General features: G+C 44.9%; 1 protein-coding gene across 2 annotated transcripts in view; it reads left to right on the forward strand.

Moving 5' to 3' along the window:
* Window positions 1-14,191, forward strand: part of LOC140211924 (protein unc-45 homolog A-like) — a 48,739-nt gene extending 34,548 nt beyond the window's left edge. For both annotated transcript variants that reach the window (XM_072282142.1, XM_072282141.1), the window contains exons 17-20: window positions 2,900-3,015; window positions 5,504-5,621; window positions 6,752-6,907; window positions 12,224-14,191. In XM_072282142.1, the coding sequence (XP_072138243.1) occupies window positions 2,900-3,015; window positions 5,504-5,621; window positions 6,752-6,907; window positions 12,224-12,496 (663 nt within the window). In that variant the 3' untranslated portion in view covers window positions 12,497-14,191. The remainder of the gene's footprint in view (window positions 1-2,899; window positions 3,016-5,503; window positions 5,622-6,751; window positions 6,908-12,223) is intronic.
* Window positions 14,192-15,164: the final 973 nt, after the last annotated feature.

Consider the following 15,164-nt stretch of genomic DNA (forward strand, 5'->3'; position numbering starts at 1 on the left):
TTCGTTGGTAGAATCTCAGGTGGTGACGAGAGGGCGTACAGGAGTGAGATATGCCAACTAGTGGAGTGGTGCCACAGCAACAACCTGGCACTCAACATCAATGAGGTGAATTAGCTGATTGTGGACTTCAAGAAGGGTAAGACGAAGGAGCACGTACCAAAAGGAAGTACAGCACATTTGACCATGAGCTTTTTGGTCTCTATCTGTCTGCCATTTTTTTCTTCTGGAGTGTCGCTATTTCACAGCGCTCGTTAAGCACAAACCCTTCGTGCATGCGATGGCCAAAATTACAACAGTGCCACCTGGTCGAAATATCAGACTTCAGAACTGATATACAACATATCAAAGGGAAAAATAATGCCACGGCTGATTGTCTCTCACATCCAGCTGTTGAGGCCATACACCGTAGGGGTTGACTGTGCTGGCATGGCAGCCAACCAAGCTACTGTCCAGACTTACCGAGCAGCAGTCATGGGCGACATTAAGTTTGGGGAAGCTGGGGGTTTCTTTCCTGCGTGATTGTTTAACTGGTCGCCCTTGCCCCATAGTGTCAGCAAACTGGAGGCAGACTGTTTTTGACTCCTTACACAGCCTCTTGCATCCGGGCTGGAAGCCTCACAGAAACTGGTTGCACTAAAGTTTTCGTGGCACGGCCTTTGAGAGGACCAGGTGGCCAGAGGTCGTCCCTCTAGCATTGACGAAGGCCACAGATGTGGCTCGGACATTCATCAGCACCTGAGTTTCTTGGTTTGGCACCCCCTCTGATATTTCCCTTGACAACGATCCCCAAATCATTTCAGACCTCTAGGCAGCTATGGTCCAGACTTTGGTGTTAGGCTACATCACACCATGTCATTATCACCCGCAGTCCAATGGTCTATGTGAGCGGTTTCACTGCATCTTAAAGGCTTACCTGACTGATGAGTGTTGGCATGATCGTCTCCCATGGGTCCTGCTGGGGCTCAGAACAGCTCCAAAAGGGGACTTGCAGTCGTCCGCTGAGTTGATATATGGGCAGCTGTTACGAGTGCCAGTTGATTTTATTTCTGACACCACAACCTCCTGGTTGGCCTCTCAACAGCGTTCCACCCTCCTCAGTTAATTCAATTCCTTTGCACCTATCCCTACCTCCCACCACGGCGTACAGCACCCTTGGGTTCCTGTTGACCTACATTCTGCCTTGTTTGCTTTCTTCCACCATCATACACACTAACATCCCCTTAGGCCCTCTTATGATGGTCCGTTCCATGTTTTGGAATGGACAGAAAAGAGATCTATCATAGGTAAGTGAGGTAAACCCGAATGTATTTCGATAGATCGCCTTAGACTAGCCCACCAAGACCTGGAGGATTCTGCTACCATGCCCTGCCGTCACAATGTGGCCATAAGCTTGTCGAGCCAGGGGCACCTGCTGCTCCTGCACCCATGGAATGTAGGACCCGAGCCAGACGGTTCGTCTGAACTCCGGACAGGATCACAGTGCCGGTTTTAGAGAATTCTGGGGTGGGGCTGTGTAGTGTAATGTAGTTGGTGGAAATATACATAATTCACAACCACTGACATTGAGTTGGGGTTCACTTTAATAGTCTGGTCTGACATATTACGTGTAGTTCTGTTACTGCGCTTTTTGTGTTCAGAGTTACAATAAACGAGTTGTTATGGTTTTTCTGAAACGTGCCGTTTTTATTGTGAAAACCTACAAGTTCACATTGTGTGCAACTGTATTCAGATTCAGATTTATTTATTATGTGTACAAGATGTGCTGGGGATGCCCACAGGTATTGCCACACATTCTGGTGCCAACATAGCATGGCCATGCTGAGCTGAACGGTGCAGTACACAAGTGATAAAACAACAGCAAAACAAGCCCCTTTCCTCCCACCCAGCAACGCACATACACAGTCCTTTAACCCCAGAAAAGGCCATCTTCATCCTCCAGCGGAATGGACTCTCCTCTATCTGCACAGCATAGAGTCTCAGTAAAGTTAATTTGTATGTCCTTTGGTGAACTCTCTTCAACACCAAACCGTGCAAGACAGGTGTTGTCACAGTGGTGTGAAAGAAGGTACTCAGTATTAAGATCAGGTTGAGGCACTGGAAATGGATCTAAATTAAACACTATAGAGTAAGCAGATGCTGGAAATCCAGAGGAACATACACAAAATGCTGGAGGAAGCCACCATCTGTGGTGGGGAATAAACAATCAATGTTTTGGGCAGACACCTTCAACAGAACTGGAAAGGCAGAAGCAAGAATAAGGTGGGGGGAGAGGAAGATGTACAAGCCGGCAGGTGATAGATGGTACAGGTAATGGTCTGAAGAAGACAGGACTTGATAGGAAAGGGCAGTGGACGATGGGAGGATGGGAAAGAGGAGTGACACCAGAGGAAAGTGGTGTGCAGGTGTGTTGAAGAGAAGGGGTAAGAGAGAGAGCCAGAATATACTGAAGGGAAAAGAAAGTATGAGGGAGGGGGGAAGAAATTACTGAAACTTAGAGAAATCAATATTTATGCTGTCAGGTTGGAGGTTACTCACATGGAATACTAGGTGTTGCTCCTCCATTCTGAGAAATGCCTCATCGTGGCAGTAGAGGAGGCCATGGACTGCATGTTGGAATGGGAAGTAAGAATTAAAATGGGTGAGAACTGGGAAACCCAGCTGTTGCACAGCAGAGTGAATGTGAAGTGGACACCAATCCACATCAGGCCTTACCAATGGAGAGGAGACCGCATCTGGGGCACCAATACAGTAGGTGACCATAATAGACTCAGGGGAAGTGTCACCTCACTTGGAAGGACTGTTTGGGCCCTTGAAATATGGTGAGGGAGGAGATGAAGGGGCAGGTATTGCACTTGTCACAAGAGATTTAACACTCTGCCTTCGCCCTTTGCCTTCTCAGGTTTATGAGGTAATCCGACCTCTGATCAGCCTCCTGCACCTTGATCGCACCGGACTGCAGAACTTTGAGTCCCTGATGGCATTAACCAATTTGGCTGGACTGAGTGAGAGGCTGCGGTAAGTGGGTGGGCAGAGGTGAGATGGAGGGATTGTTCCAGTAACCCCGTGAATAAACACATCCCTTCATTGTGGATGAATCTGAATCTTTTTTATCTTACTCTTATAGCTGTTCCTATAATCGTAATCCTTTAGGTTAAAATGTTTCTTCAAATGGTCTAAATGTCTGAATTCCTAAGATTGCACTCATCCCTTTAGCAAATAAATCTCCTTTACAAGGGGCACTGTCACAGGAAAGTAGCATCCATTATCAAACAGCTCAACCATCTAGGCCTTCCTCTCTTCTCGCTGCTGTAAACTGCTAGGAGGTATAGGAGCTCGTGACCCACGCCACTAGGTTCAGGAACAGTTATTACCCCTCAACCATCAGGCTCTTGAACTAAAGGGGAAAACTTCACTCAACCAACACTGAACTGATTTTACAACCTATGGACTTACTTTTAAGGACTCTACAACTTGTTGATATATATTGCTTTTTTTTCTATTTTTTTTTATTTGCACATTGGTTCTTTGCCTGACGCTGTCGTGTGTGTTTTTTCATTGATTCTGATGTGTTTTGTTCTGTTTACCATGAATGTCCGCAAGAGAATGAATGTCTGGGTAGTTTATGGTGACATATTTGTACCTTGATAATAAATATACTTTGAACATTGAACAGACCAACTGGTCATTATACTTTATGATTCTTTCGGTTGAATTATTTCTGCCAGATGGCTGTGGAGTCTAAGTGAGTTTGTGCAGATTGAAGTGGCTTGAATACATTTACTTCAGACTGGAGTCATGTTTAACTCAGCATGGAATTTTCTGATTGCAAATCAGTGCCCTCACTGACCACACAGTGACAATATCTAGCTGCTCTCGACTCAACTGCTGCAGAGAGCCCTCACCTCCACCACCTTAACTCGACTGCTATAGGGAACCCTCACCTCCACTGCCTCAACTCGACTGCTGTAGGGAGCCCTCATCTCCATAGCCTCAACTCGACTGTCACAGAGAGCCTCGCCTCCACCGCCTCAACTCGACTGCTATAGGGAACCCTCACCTCCACCACCTTAACTCGACTGCTATAGGGAGCCCTCATCTCCACCGCCTCAACTCGACTGCTGTAGGGAGCCCTCATCTCCACCACCTCAACTCGACTGCCACAGAGAGCCTCCCCTCCACAGCCTCAACTTGACTGCTGTAGAGAGCCCTCATCTCCACCACCTCAACTCGACTACCACAGAGAACCCTCATCTCCACAGCCTCAACTCGACTGCTATAGGGAACCCTCGCCTCCACTGCCCAAACTACTGCCACAGGGAGCCCTCATCTCCACAGCCTCAACTCGACTGCTATAGGGAACCCTCATCTCCACCGCCCAAACTACTGCCACAGGGAGCCCTCATCTCCACCGCCTCAACTCGACTGCTATAGGGAACCCTCATCTCCACCGCCCAAACTCGCCTGCCGCAGAGAATTCTCATCTCCACTGCCCCAACGACTGCCACAGAGAACCCTCATCTCCACCGCCCAAACTACTGCCACAGGGAGCCCTCATCTCCACCGCCTCAACTCGACTGCTATAGGGAACCCTCATCTCCACCGCCCAAACTACTGCCACAGGGAGCCCTCATCTCCACCGCCCGACTGGACTGCTGCAGGGAGCCTCCGTCTGTTCATTAGGCTCCTGGCTGTGTTATGGCAACTAATTGCTGACTTTTAAAAAAACTGCTCCTTGTTTTCTGATTCAGGAGCAAGAAGTATCTGCAATCAAATGAGGCACTGTGCACGTGTTAAAGACTATAAGAGATTACTCTATTAGAGTTCGACCATAAGACATAGGAGTCTGCTCTGCAGTTATATAAAGAATAAAATACAGAAAGAACAAAAAATAATAAAGTAGTAAAAAAGGCAAAATAATACTTATCAACCAATCATGAAGCTATGCTATCCGATATACTGACAGAGACCCACAAGTGTCGACAACAGCTTTTTCAGTCTCTCTCTCTCCCTCCCTCTCAATGTCCTTGTCCCTATCTCCACCTAAGAGACGATTGTCCTTGCGCTGAGAAATTGCCCCTTTTTTTTAAAACCCCTCAAGACCCTTTACCAGTTTCCCAGGTAAAAATGTGTTTTCCACCATGATCTATTCTCAAGGCTGTAGAATGCTACTCGCATGAAGTTCTCAAAACATTGCTCTGGAGGGGTCCCCTTGTACTTTCTCAAAACATTCCCAGATACCATTTTAGCATGTACCAAGGAGGAATAAAATTTAACTCTTTCCACACTGACATCCTTTGCTGTGTAAGTGGAAGCCGTTGTAATCTGTAGCTTTTCCCACCCTGACCCAACTGCAGGACTAAATGGGTAATCCTCTACTACTCACTCCAAAGCATGCTGGTGCATCTTCTGAGATTTTCCAGTTGGATAATGGAACTTACTGTGTTCTGATTTAGATGAGAGTGCTTTGATTCGCTCAAGGCTGATTTATCTCTTATGTTTTTAGTGAGAAGATAATTAAGGAAAAAGCAATTCCAATGATTGAGAGCTACATGTTTGAAGATCACGAGATGATCAGATTGGCGGCTACGGAGTGCATGTGTAACATGGTCTTGAGTGAAAAGGTGTGTTGTTGCTGGATACAGTCGGGTTTTTTGTTGTTTTTGTCCCATTTTGAGGGTAAGTGGCCCATCATAGAACATTACAACACCGTACAGGGCCCTCAGCCAATGACGTTGTGCCAAACTTTTATTTTTTTTTAGCAGAGTAGCCCTTCTGGCCCTTCGAGCCACGCGACCCCAGCAACCCCAATTAACCCTAACCTACTCCAAGATAAATCTAACCCTTCCCTCCCACACGGCCCTCCATTTTGTCTATTATCCATATGCCAATTAAAAGTCTCCTAAATGTCCCCAGTGTATCTGCCCCTACCACCACCTCTGGCAGAGTGTTCCATGCACCTACCACGTTGTTTTTAAAAAAAACTCCCTCCTCAGACCTCTCTACATTTTCCTCCAATCGCCTTAAAATTATGCCTCGTTGTATTAGCATAGCATGGACCTTGCTGATGTGGAAGCCCAAGATACTGTCCCCACTGTGTGCTGACTTGGTGATCTCATCTAGGAGGTGTAGCTGGGACAACTGGCCTGTCCAGTGTTCCTGAATGGAAGTATAGGGCTGGGGATTCTACAATAACAGTAGTGTCACAGAGCTTGCTGAAGCAGTGAGAACTGACCTGAGTTTAATCCAAAATTAGCTTGCAAACACAAATAGAGAATTCTGGACATACTCAGTTGGTCAAACAGCATCTGTGGAGGGAGAAAGGGAAGGAGGAGGGGTAACAGAGGTAGGCAATGGGCAGGAGGAGGGGTATCAGAGGTAGGCAATGGGCAGGTGAGGAGAAGGGGGAGAGGGTCACCTGGTCTCACCTATCACCTGCTAGCTTGTTCTCCTCCCCCTCCCCATCACCTTTTTATTTTAGCTTCTGTCCCCTTACTTTCCAGGGTTTTGTCCTGAAATGTTGACTATTTACTCTCCTCCATAGATGCTGCCTGACCTCCAGCATTGTGTTGGTGTGGCGGTGTGGCAGTGTGGCTCTGAATTTCCAGCATCCAGAATCCCTTGTGTTTATAAGCTGTGTTTTGTTTTTGCTCTTTAGTAATTAGCTGAAGGTCCATGGATTAGATTTTGTTGGGAAAAGAATGTTGCTTTGCAGCTGGCTGAGTTTTATTTTTCTGTTTGCATGCTGTTCCAGGTGCAGGAGCTGTTCCTGGTGGAGGGTTCAGATCGACTGAAGCTTTTAGTGCTGTACAGTGGTGAAGAGGATGAGAAGCTGAGATGTGCAGCTGCAGGGGCTTTGGCTTTCCTGACGTCATTACAGCCAAAACTCTGCACCAAGATGACGCAGGTGGTGAGTGTCTGTACACATTGTGCCTCTTCACTGGACCACACTCCAGGCTTAATCCTGAATTTTTGCTTTCCCATTCCCAGCTTCCTTCTCCATGAAGGGGATACTTTATCCAATTGCACTGTTCGAATTGTTATGGCACAGAAGGAGTCTATTCTGCCCAACGAGTACATGATAGCTGTTTTAGAATAATCTATACAATCCCATTCACCTGCTCTTGCATGTGTCTATCTAGTCCTGTTTTAAATCTCTGTTGACTCTGCTTCCATCTTCCCCAATGGTAAAGATTCAGATCATAACCTCACTGATTTAAAAATAATTTCTCATCTTCCCTTTGTACAGTACTGTGCAAAAGTCTTAAGCACCCGAGATTTTTTCTATGGTTTCTGATGGTATGGCCTCCACATACCACCAGAAACCATAGAAAAGTGAGCCTGATCTTACTGGTCTCAACATCATCAAGGCTGTCTGGGATTACCTGGAGAGACAGAAGCGGGCTAGATTCAAAGTACATTTATTATCAAAGTATGTATAAATTATACAAGCTTGAGATTCATCTGCTTACAGGCAGCCACAAAGCAAGAAACCCAAAAAAGACCAACACCCAATGCACAGACAAAGAGAAAAAGAAAAAAAAATATTTGCAAACAATAAAAGCAAGCAACAGCATTCCAAACCAAGTTGAGTCCGTAGACGCGGAGCAGCTGGGATAGGTCCATAGCCTCAGTCTCAGTTCATCACACAGTGGAGCAATTCGCCACACGGAGCTCACAGGTACGAAGCATGCAGTAGCTGGAGCAGTTTCACATCCTCGATGCCACGGAAAGAGGAGCAAATGTCACGAAGAGCGCGTGGAATCAGCCCGACCCTTGCCTTCAGTCTCGGCACCCTAACTTTTCAGTCTATCTGGGCTGGCGTGTAACTTGTCCAAACACCGGGTCATGCCCTGCATTGGGAGCCAGGCCCCACCACAACAATACACTCAGGGCCTGTACCCCACTGTCCAGCCTGAGGCCTTTCTTGACCTTTCCAAATCGCCTCGGCACATAGATCAATCCAACCTCGCTCCTGGTTTAGGTGGATGGACACCCATTCACTCACTCTGACTCGGTCTCCATCTCGACCATGCCTCAAACCTCGCCTCGCTTCGACCACTTCTCCTTGAACATGCCAGTCTCCAACTTTGCATCGTACCTGCACAGCTCAACCATCAAGTCAGCCCAGCCTTCGCTTGCCTCTGTATTGTTTGTGGTGATAGTTTACCACAATTTACCACAGAAAGAGTGTTATTAATAAAGTGATAAGTCATACTTCTTGCCTTTTGAACCACCAGCCAAAGTCTGCAGAAGAACTGTGGCAAGTTCTCCAAGATGCTTGGAACAACGTGCCAGCTGATTTTCTTATAAAACTACACGACAGTGTATGTAAGAGAATTGATGCAGTTTTAAAGGCAAAGAGTGGTCATACCAACTATTGATTTGATTTAGTGTTTTACTGTTTACTGCTGTTTAGAGTTTTTTTATATTTAGAAACTTGTTTCATTATTTTTGAAAGCATCTTCAGTTTACAGAATTTTTTAATATATGCCTAAGACTTTTGCATAGGTCCCACACAGGAGATTAGTGTGCAAACTTAAAGCACATGGTATTGGGGGTAAGGTATTGATGTGGATGGAGAATTGGTTAGCAGACAGAAAGCAAAGAGTGGGAATAAACGGGACCTTTTCAGAATGTCAGGCGGTGACTAGTGGGGTACCGCAAGGCTCAGTGCTGGGACCCCAGTTGTTTACAATATATATTAATGACTTGGATGAGGGAATTAAATGCAGCATCTCCAAGTTTGCGGATGACACGAAGCTGGGTGGCAGTGTTAGCTGTGAGGAGGATGCTAAGAGGATGCAGAGTGACTTGGATAGGTTGGGTGAGTGGGCAAATTCATGGCAGATGCAATTTAATGTGGATAAATGTGAAGTTATCCACTTTGGTAGCAAAAATAGGAAAACAGATTATTATCTGAATGGTGGCCGATTAGGAAAAGGGGAGGTGCAACGAGACCTGGGTGTCATTATACACCAGTCATTGAAAGTGGGCATGCAGGTACAGCAGGCAGTGAGAAAGGCGAATGGTATGCTGGCATTTATAGCGAGAGGATTTGAGTACAGGAGCAGGGAGGTACTACTGCAGTTGTACAAGGCCTTGGTGAGACCACACCTGGAGTATTGTGTGCAGTTTTGGTCCCCTAATCTGAGGAAAGACATCCTTGCCATAGAGGGAGTACAAAGAAGGTTCACCAGATTGATTCTTGGGATGGCAGGACTTTTATATGAAGAAAGACTGGATGAACCGGGCTTGTACTCGTTGGAATTTAGAAGATTGAGGGGGGATCTGATTGAAATGTATAAAATCCTAAAGGGATTGGACAGGCTAGATGCAGGAAGATTGTTCCCGATGTTGGGGAAGTCCAGAACAAGGGGTCGCAGTTTGACGATAAAGGGGAAGCCTTTTAGGACCGAGATTAGGAAAAACTTCTTCACACGGAGAGTGGTGAATCTGTGGAATTCTCTGCCACAGGAAACAGTTGAGGCCAGTTCATTGGCTATATTTAAGAGGGAGTTAGATATGGCCCTTGTGGCTACGGGGATCAGGGGGTATGGAGGGAAGGCTGGGGCGGTGTTCTGAGTTGGATGATCAGCCATGATCATAATAAATGGCGGGGCAGGCTCGAAGGACCGAATGGCCTACTCCTGCACCTATTTTCTATGTATTCTATGTTTCTACCCAATATTTTCCTTGTCAATTGAAATCTGTGTCCCTGAGCCTTGAGAACTATTTGCAAGTAGCATCAGGTCGTTTTTTTTTGAAGCACAGTATATCAGATACATATACCTCTATCTGATGCAGCCACACTGTGACTGCACACCCACTCTCACTTGGTTGTCTTTGTAACGTTCCTCCAAACTGTTGGACTTGGTGCTATCGACCCAGTGGCTCTTTGGAAGTCAAGAATGAGGCAGAAAACTTGGTGGTCACAGCCTTTTTATTAAGTTTTGTAAGAACGAAGAAAGGAAGACAAAGAAAAAGAAGTTGTAGTTGTCTCATAATCAGACTAGAGATAACAACATTCCGGTGACAACATTAACCTATTAAATTGGGTGCCACTGTAACGTAGTGGTTAGCATGACACTATTACAGCCCAGAGCGTCCTAGAGTTCAGAGTTCAATTCCAATGTCATCTGTATGTGCTGACTCTATCCTGAACTAAAGTGGAGACCTGTTGAGTTAGCTTCCTACTGGTAAATCTGTTCTGTAGGTAAGGATTAAACCCTGTCTTTGTGTTCCTGTTTCTTTTATTTGTAGTATCTTATCTGCTGAGTAAGTTGTAAAATCCCTTCATTTCCTGGAGAAGCCACAGGGCAGGGCTTTAAATTTAAAAGGAAACCCAGGGTCTGTACAGTGCTGCCTCTGGACAGGCAGCAGGGCTGAGCTGCCAACTTTTAAAGATCTGAAATGGGATGGGAAAGCTACAGTTTATATATAAAACACTACTTTCCTGATAGTTAATGCACAGTCCTATCTATTTATTAATGGAACACAAAACATGCAGGTTATACATTAATCTCCGGCTGGATCAGTGTTTAACTCTGGAAGGTTTGAAGGTTCAAAGGATCATTTATTATTAAAGTGTGTATCCATATACAACTCTGAAATGTTGTATTCTCCAGATAGCCACGAAACAAAGAAAGAACACAAAAATCATTCAGAGAGAAACATCAAACCCTCCCCCCATACAAAAAAGTACGGCATCCCAATTATCAACCCACCAAAAACCCCCTCCACACAAAACAGAACAGGAACATCAACCCCCCCACCCCAAAAAAAACACAACAATCCTGGAACAAAAAACTGAGAACACAGCTGAATATCAATCCCCAAACAGCCCCCTTACACAACAAAACAGAAAAGGAACAGGTGATTTAAAAAAAAAAACACAGAATATAAAAACCATAAGTCTGAAAAAGTCCACAGTTCATAAACGCAAACCACAATACCATTATACGATATCACCAATGTCTCAGACAAGTTGCTGATGACATTTACCGGAGTAGTACCAAGATGAGCTTCTTTAGTTGTGGATAAATAGGAGAAACATTTAACAATCTACTTGGAGTGGAGAGTCAACAGAAAGTTTAAATAAAAGATGAGCAACACACAATTTTCTGGTGGAAATCAGTGGGTCGAGCGTTACTGGTGGGGGGGAAAAATAAATTGTTGGTGTTTTGGGTTGAAACCCCTGATCAGGACGGAGAGTGGAGAGGGGAGACGAGCAGCACAGAGGGGAGAAGGGGAGTGGTGGGAAAGGACTCTGAGGTGATTGGTGGACTGAGGAAAGTAGGTAGTGCTAGGAGGGATTGGAACTGGAAAACTGTGGCAAGTAAATGATAGAGGCAGACAAAGAGAGAGAGGAAAAGGTGGTGGTGGTGGGGAGGAACTACCAAAAAAATACTGTTTCAAGTGATACACCAACAGTGAGCAGTCACAAAGCACGGGGTTGGCCATTCTGGACAGAGATGAAAAGAAGTTTCATCCCCCACAAAGTTCCTTTTCAATTCCCTGCCAGGAGGACGAGGGAGACCCTGGTATTAAGGGATATAACTAGTACAGGGATGGGGTGCTGTAGAAAACAAACAGCCATGACCTTATCAGATGGCAGAGTTGGCCATTCTGTCACTGAAGGGCTTGCAGATGGTGAATGGTCCTTGCCAAGCAGCAAATGTCAATACCCAGGTGAGGAGAAGTAACTGGCAGCATTCTGCTTACACTCAAAGGGTGCAGAAGCTTTAGAGAGGGTGCAGAGCAAATTTATCAGGATGCTGCCTGGATTAGACAGCATGACTTATGAAGATAGGTTGAGCAAGCTCAAGCTTTTCTCTTTGGAGTGGAGGAGGATGAGAGATAACTTGTTAGGGGTGTACAAGATGATAAGAGGCACAGATAGAGAGGACAACCAAGGACTTTGTCCAGGTGGCAATGGCTAATATGAGAGGGTATAATGAGGAGGAAAGTATAGGTGGGAGGTCTCAGAGGTAGGTGGGTGCAGAGTGTTGGGTGCCAGGGATGGTGGTAGAGGCAGAAACATTAGGGACATTGAAAAGACTCTTAGACAGGCACATGGATGATAGTAGAATGGAGGGCTCTGTGGAGTGAGGGGCTGGATTGATCTTAGAGTAGGTTACAAGATTGGCACAGCATCTGTATCTCTCCTCTGTAATGAAATGCAGTGCATTTTGTTAATTATGTATTGTTCCTCTTTGCCCACCAGACGACCCACTGGTTGGAGATTCTGCAGGCGCTGGTGCTGAGCCTTAATGTTGACTTGCAACACCGGGGAGTCGTTATCACACTCAACCTGATGAATGCTGAACAGGAGCTCGCCACCCTGCTGATGGAGTCAGAGATGATGGAAATCCTGTCGGCCCTGGCCAGGGATGCTGATGAGAAGAAATCCAAAGTGCGTGGGGTTGCTAAAGACTGTCTTGACCGAGCAGTAGAGTATGGACTTATTAAACCCAGTGTAGAGGGGAAGAGCCCATAGTGGAGGCAAATGCAGGACGTTCCAGGGATATGTGACCTATTTCCCAAATCACTTTGCTATTCACTATAAACCAATGAGCTTTGGTGCCTCACATTATGTTTCTGTTGATAACAGAGTACTGAACATCAGCCCTTGCAATTGGGGTACTGATGCCAGCAACATTGCTAAGCCTTAAGACACTGTCCACTGCATCTATAAGTAAGGTTTTGCAGGACTTTCCTGTAGTGTCACTGGACCACAGTTGGCTCTCCCCATGGGCACAATGAGCTTGTTGAGTTCTGGTTTAGGCGTGATATTGGGCAGCCTTCTCCCCCTTGTGGCTCACCTCTACACAGTCAGTCAGCCACAATATTGAACATTGCTCTGTCATCTCCTGTGAAAGACAGAGGAAAGCCCAGGGGAAAATTGGGAGAAAGTTCCTCTTGGATAATTGGAACCAGTCCAAGAGATCTCCTCCTAGTCAAGGATCTCCAGGTTCCTCCTTAAGGTGGATCGTCAGCCCCCACCTGCGCCAGTGGGCATTATATTCAAGGTTTCCTCTACATCAGGAGTTCCCAGCTTGGGGTTCACAGATTCTTTGCTGAATAGAAGGTGTCCATTGTAGAAGAAAGGTTGGGAACCCCTGCTCTACATGAAGAACCATGTCCAGTTTAGCATAGTTTTAATAATGCAGCTTCAATACTGAATGTTTGTTTGTTTAGAACCTGCATTAATCTGATTACTATATGGCCTGATTATATATAACCAGGGGAGCTGAAAGCACTCTGGTAACTGACTTTAGCACACAAAAATCTGATAATGAGGATAAAAAGATTCACTTATTAAACAACTTAATAGAAGACAATAGACAACGATACTCAATGATTGAAGATCCTTAGAAGCTTTTATAATATATGTGGAACAAATATAAAACAATGCCTTCAAGAAAACCAGCAAAACATAGGTGATAACAAAAATATTGCCAGAGGGACCATGTTGCTAACTTTGGAATTGTCCATTGTACTTAAATTGTACGATGTTTATGGCACATTTAATTTACGGGTATATAAAATATACCCAAGTAAAATAAAATAGTATGAAATGGGTATTTGCTTTTCACCCATCAGTTTGAATGGGAATATTAATAATGTTAATTGGTTGCAGACAACTTTGTGCTGGAAATGTGACATGAAGAAAATTTGACTGTTAAGGTTTTTTGAACAATCCGATTCATAGTGCAAGCTAGAGAAAGATAGTGAGCGGGAGATGTAGATTCAGGTTTAATTGTCATCCAAACATACTGTGAAATGCAGCATTTGCATTGACAATCAGCATACCCGTGGATATGCTGGAAGCAACCCGCAAGCGTTGCCACACATTCTGATGCCAACACTAACAGAACTGTAAAGGCATTTGCTGCTAAGGCTGGGAAGAGTGTCCATGGAGCAACCTGAACCTAATGCCCACTTGAAGCCACTAATGCAAAATGAAATTATTGTCCACATGTTAAATAAATCTTATTGCCCAAATGACTCATTTCTAGGTAGGCAGTTGTCCTCCAGAGGCTGAATGCTTTTACTCATATGGAAGTTTAAAAAGGCCCATTTCATCTTTCTGGTGGGAATGATATGGGTTGGACTTTATACAGAAAAGTATTTTAAAGATCACAATGGATTAATTACCACCTCCTTCAGATAATAAAAGATCAAATCTTGAGATACTGTTTTTGTGTATGCATCCTTGAACCTGATACAGATAGATTATGTGTGTACAGTATATAGACATATAAAGGTCTATATGTATATAGACATATAAAGGTCTATATGTATATAGACATATAAAGGTCTATATGTATATAGACATATAAAGGTCTATATGTATATAGACATATAAAGGTCTATATGTATATAGGTTAATGGTTGAGCAATATTCAGGGCGTCAGTTACATGGAGAAAGAAGGAGAATGAGATTGAGAGGGATAATAAATTAGCCATGATGGAATGGTTGAACAGACTTAGTTTTATGGAGCAGCCACGGGTGTGAACCATTGAGGAACATAATAGCTGGGAAATTTAAATTCAAGAAACAGCGACTGCAGAGCAATGTAATGGTGTTTATAAACACGTAGGATTACTGAAGCAGGGTGACGACCCGAAATCTCGACCATCACACTGCTTGTCTGATCCGTTGAGTTCCTCCAATATTTCAGTTGCAGATTCCACCATCTGCAATCTGTCGTGTTTCTGGTTCACTGGTGTCCTTACCTACTACCCTGACTCGGGTCAGTAAGGAATTGCATGGATTGCAAGCAATGTTCACACTCACTTCTGGATTAACACGCACAACATGCTGCAAGAACCCAGCAGGTCAGCAGCATGGATGGAGATGAGAAACAGTCTGACTTTTCTGGCTGAGATCCTTCATCAGGACTGCTGCTGAAGGGTCATTTTTATATATTTATTTATATTAATGTAAACGGTCCAATAGCGAATGAGCTGTCTCAATTATTTAAGCGTCCGCCAATAAAGCCATTTAATTTCGTCATTATGTTTCGATGAATGAGAGAGAAAAAAAGGCGTCGTGCAAGGGTCGATGGGGGTGAGGTCATTGCGTGGGGACTGCTGGGAATCCCGGTGTTCCACTTTCCCATATGTCCGTGATCACGCGGAGGCTGCCGGGAGTGAGGTCG

Source organism: Mobula birostris, chromosome 18 (genome assembly GCF_030028105.1).
Source record: "Mobula birostris isolate sMobBir1 chromosome 18, sMobBir1.hap1, whole genome shotgun sequence".
NCBI lineage: Eukaryota > Metazoa > Chordata > Chondrichthyes > Myliobatiformes > Myliobatidae > Mobula > Mobula birostris.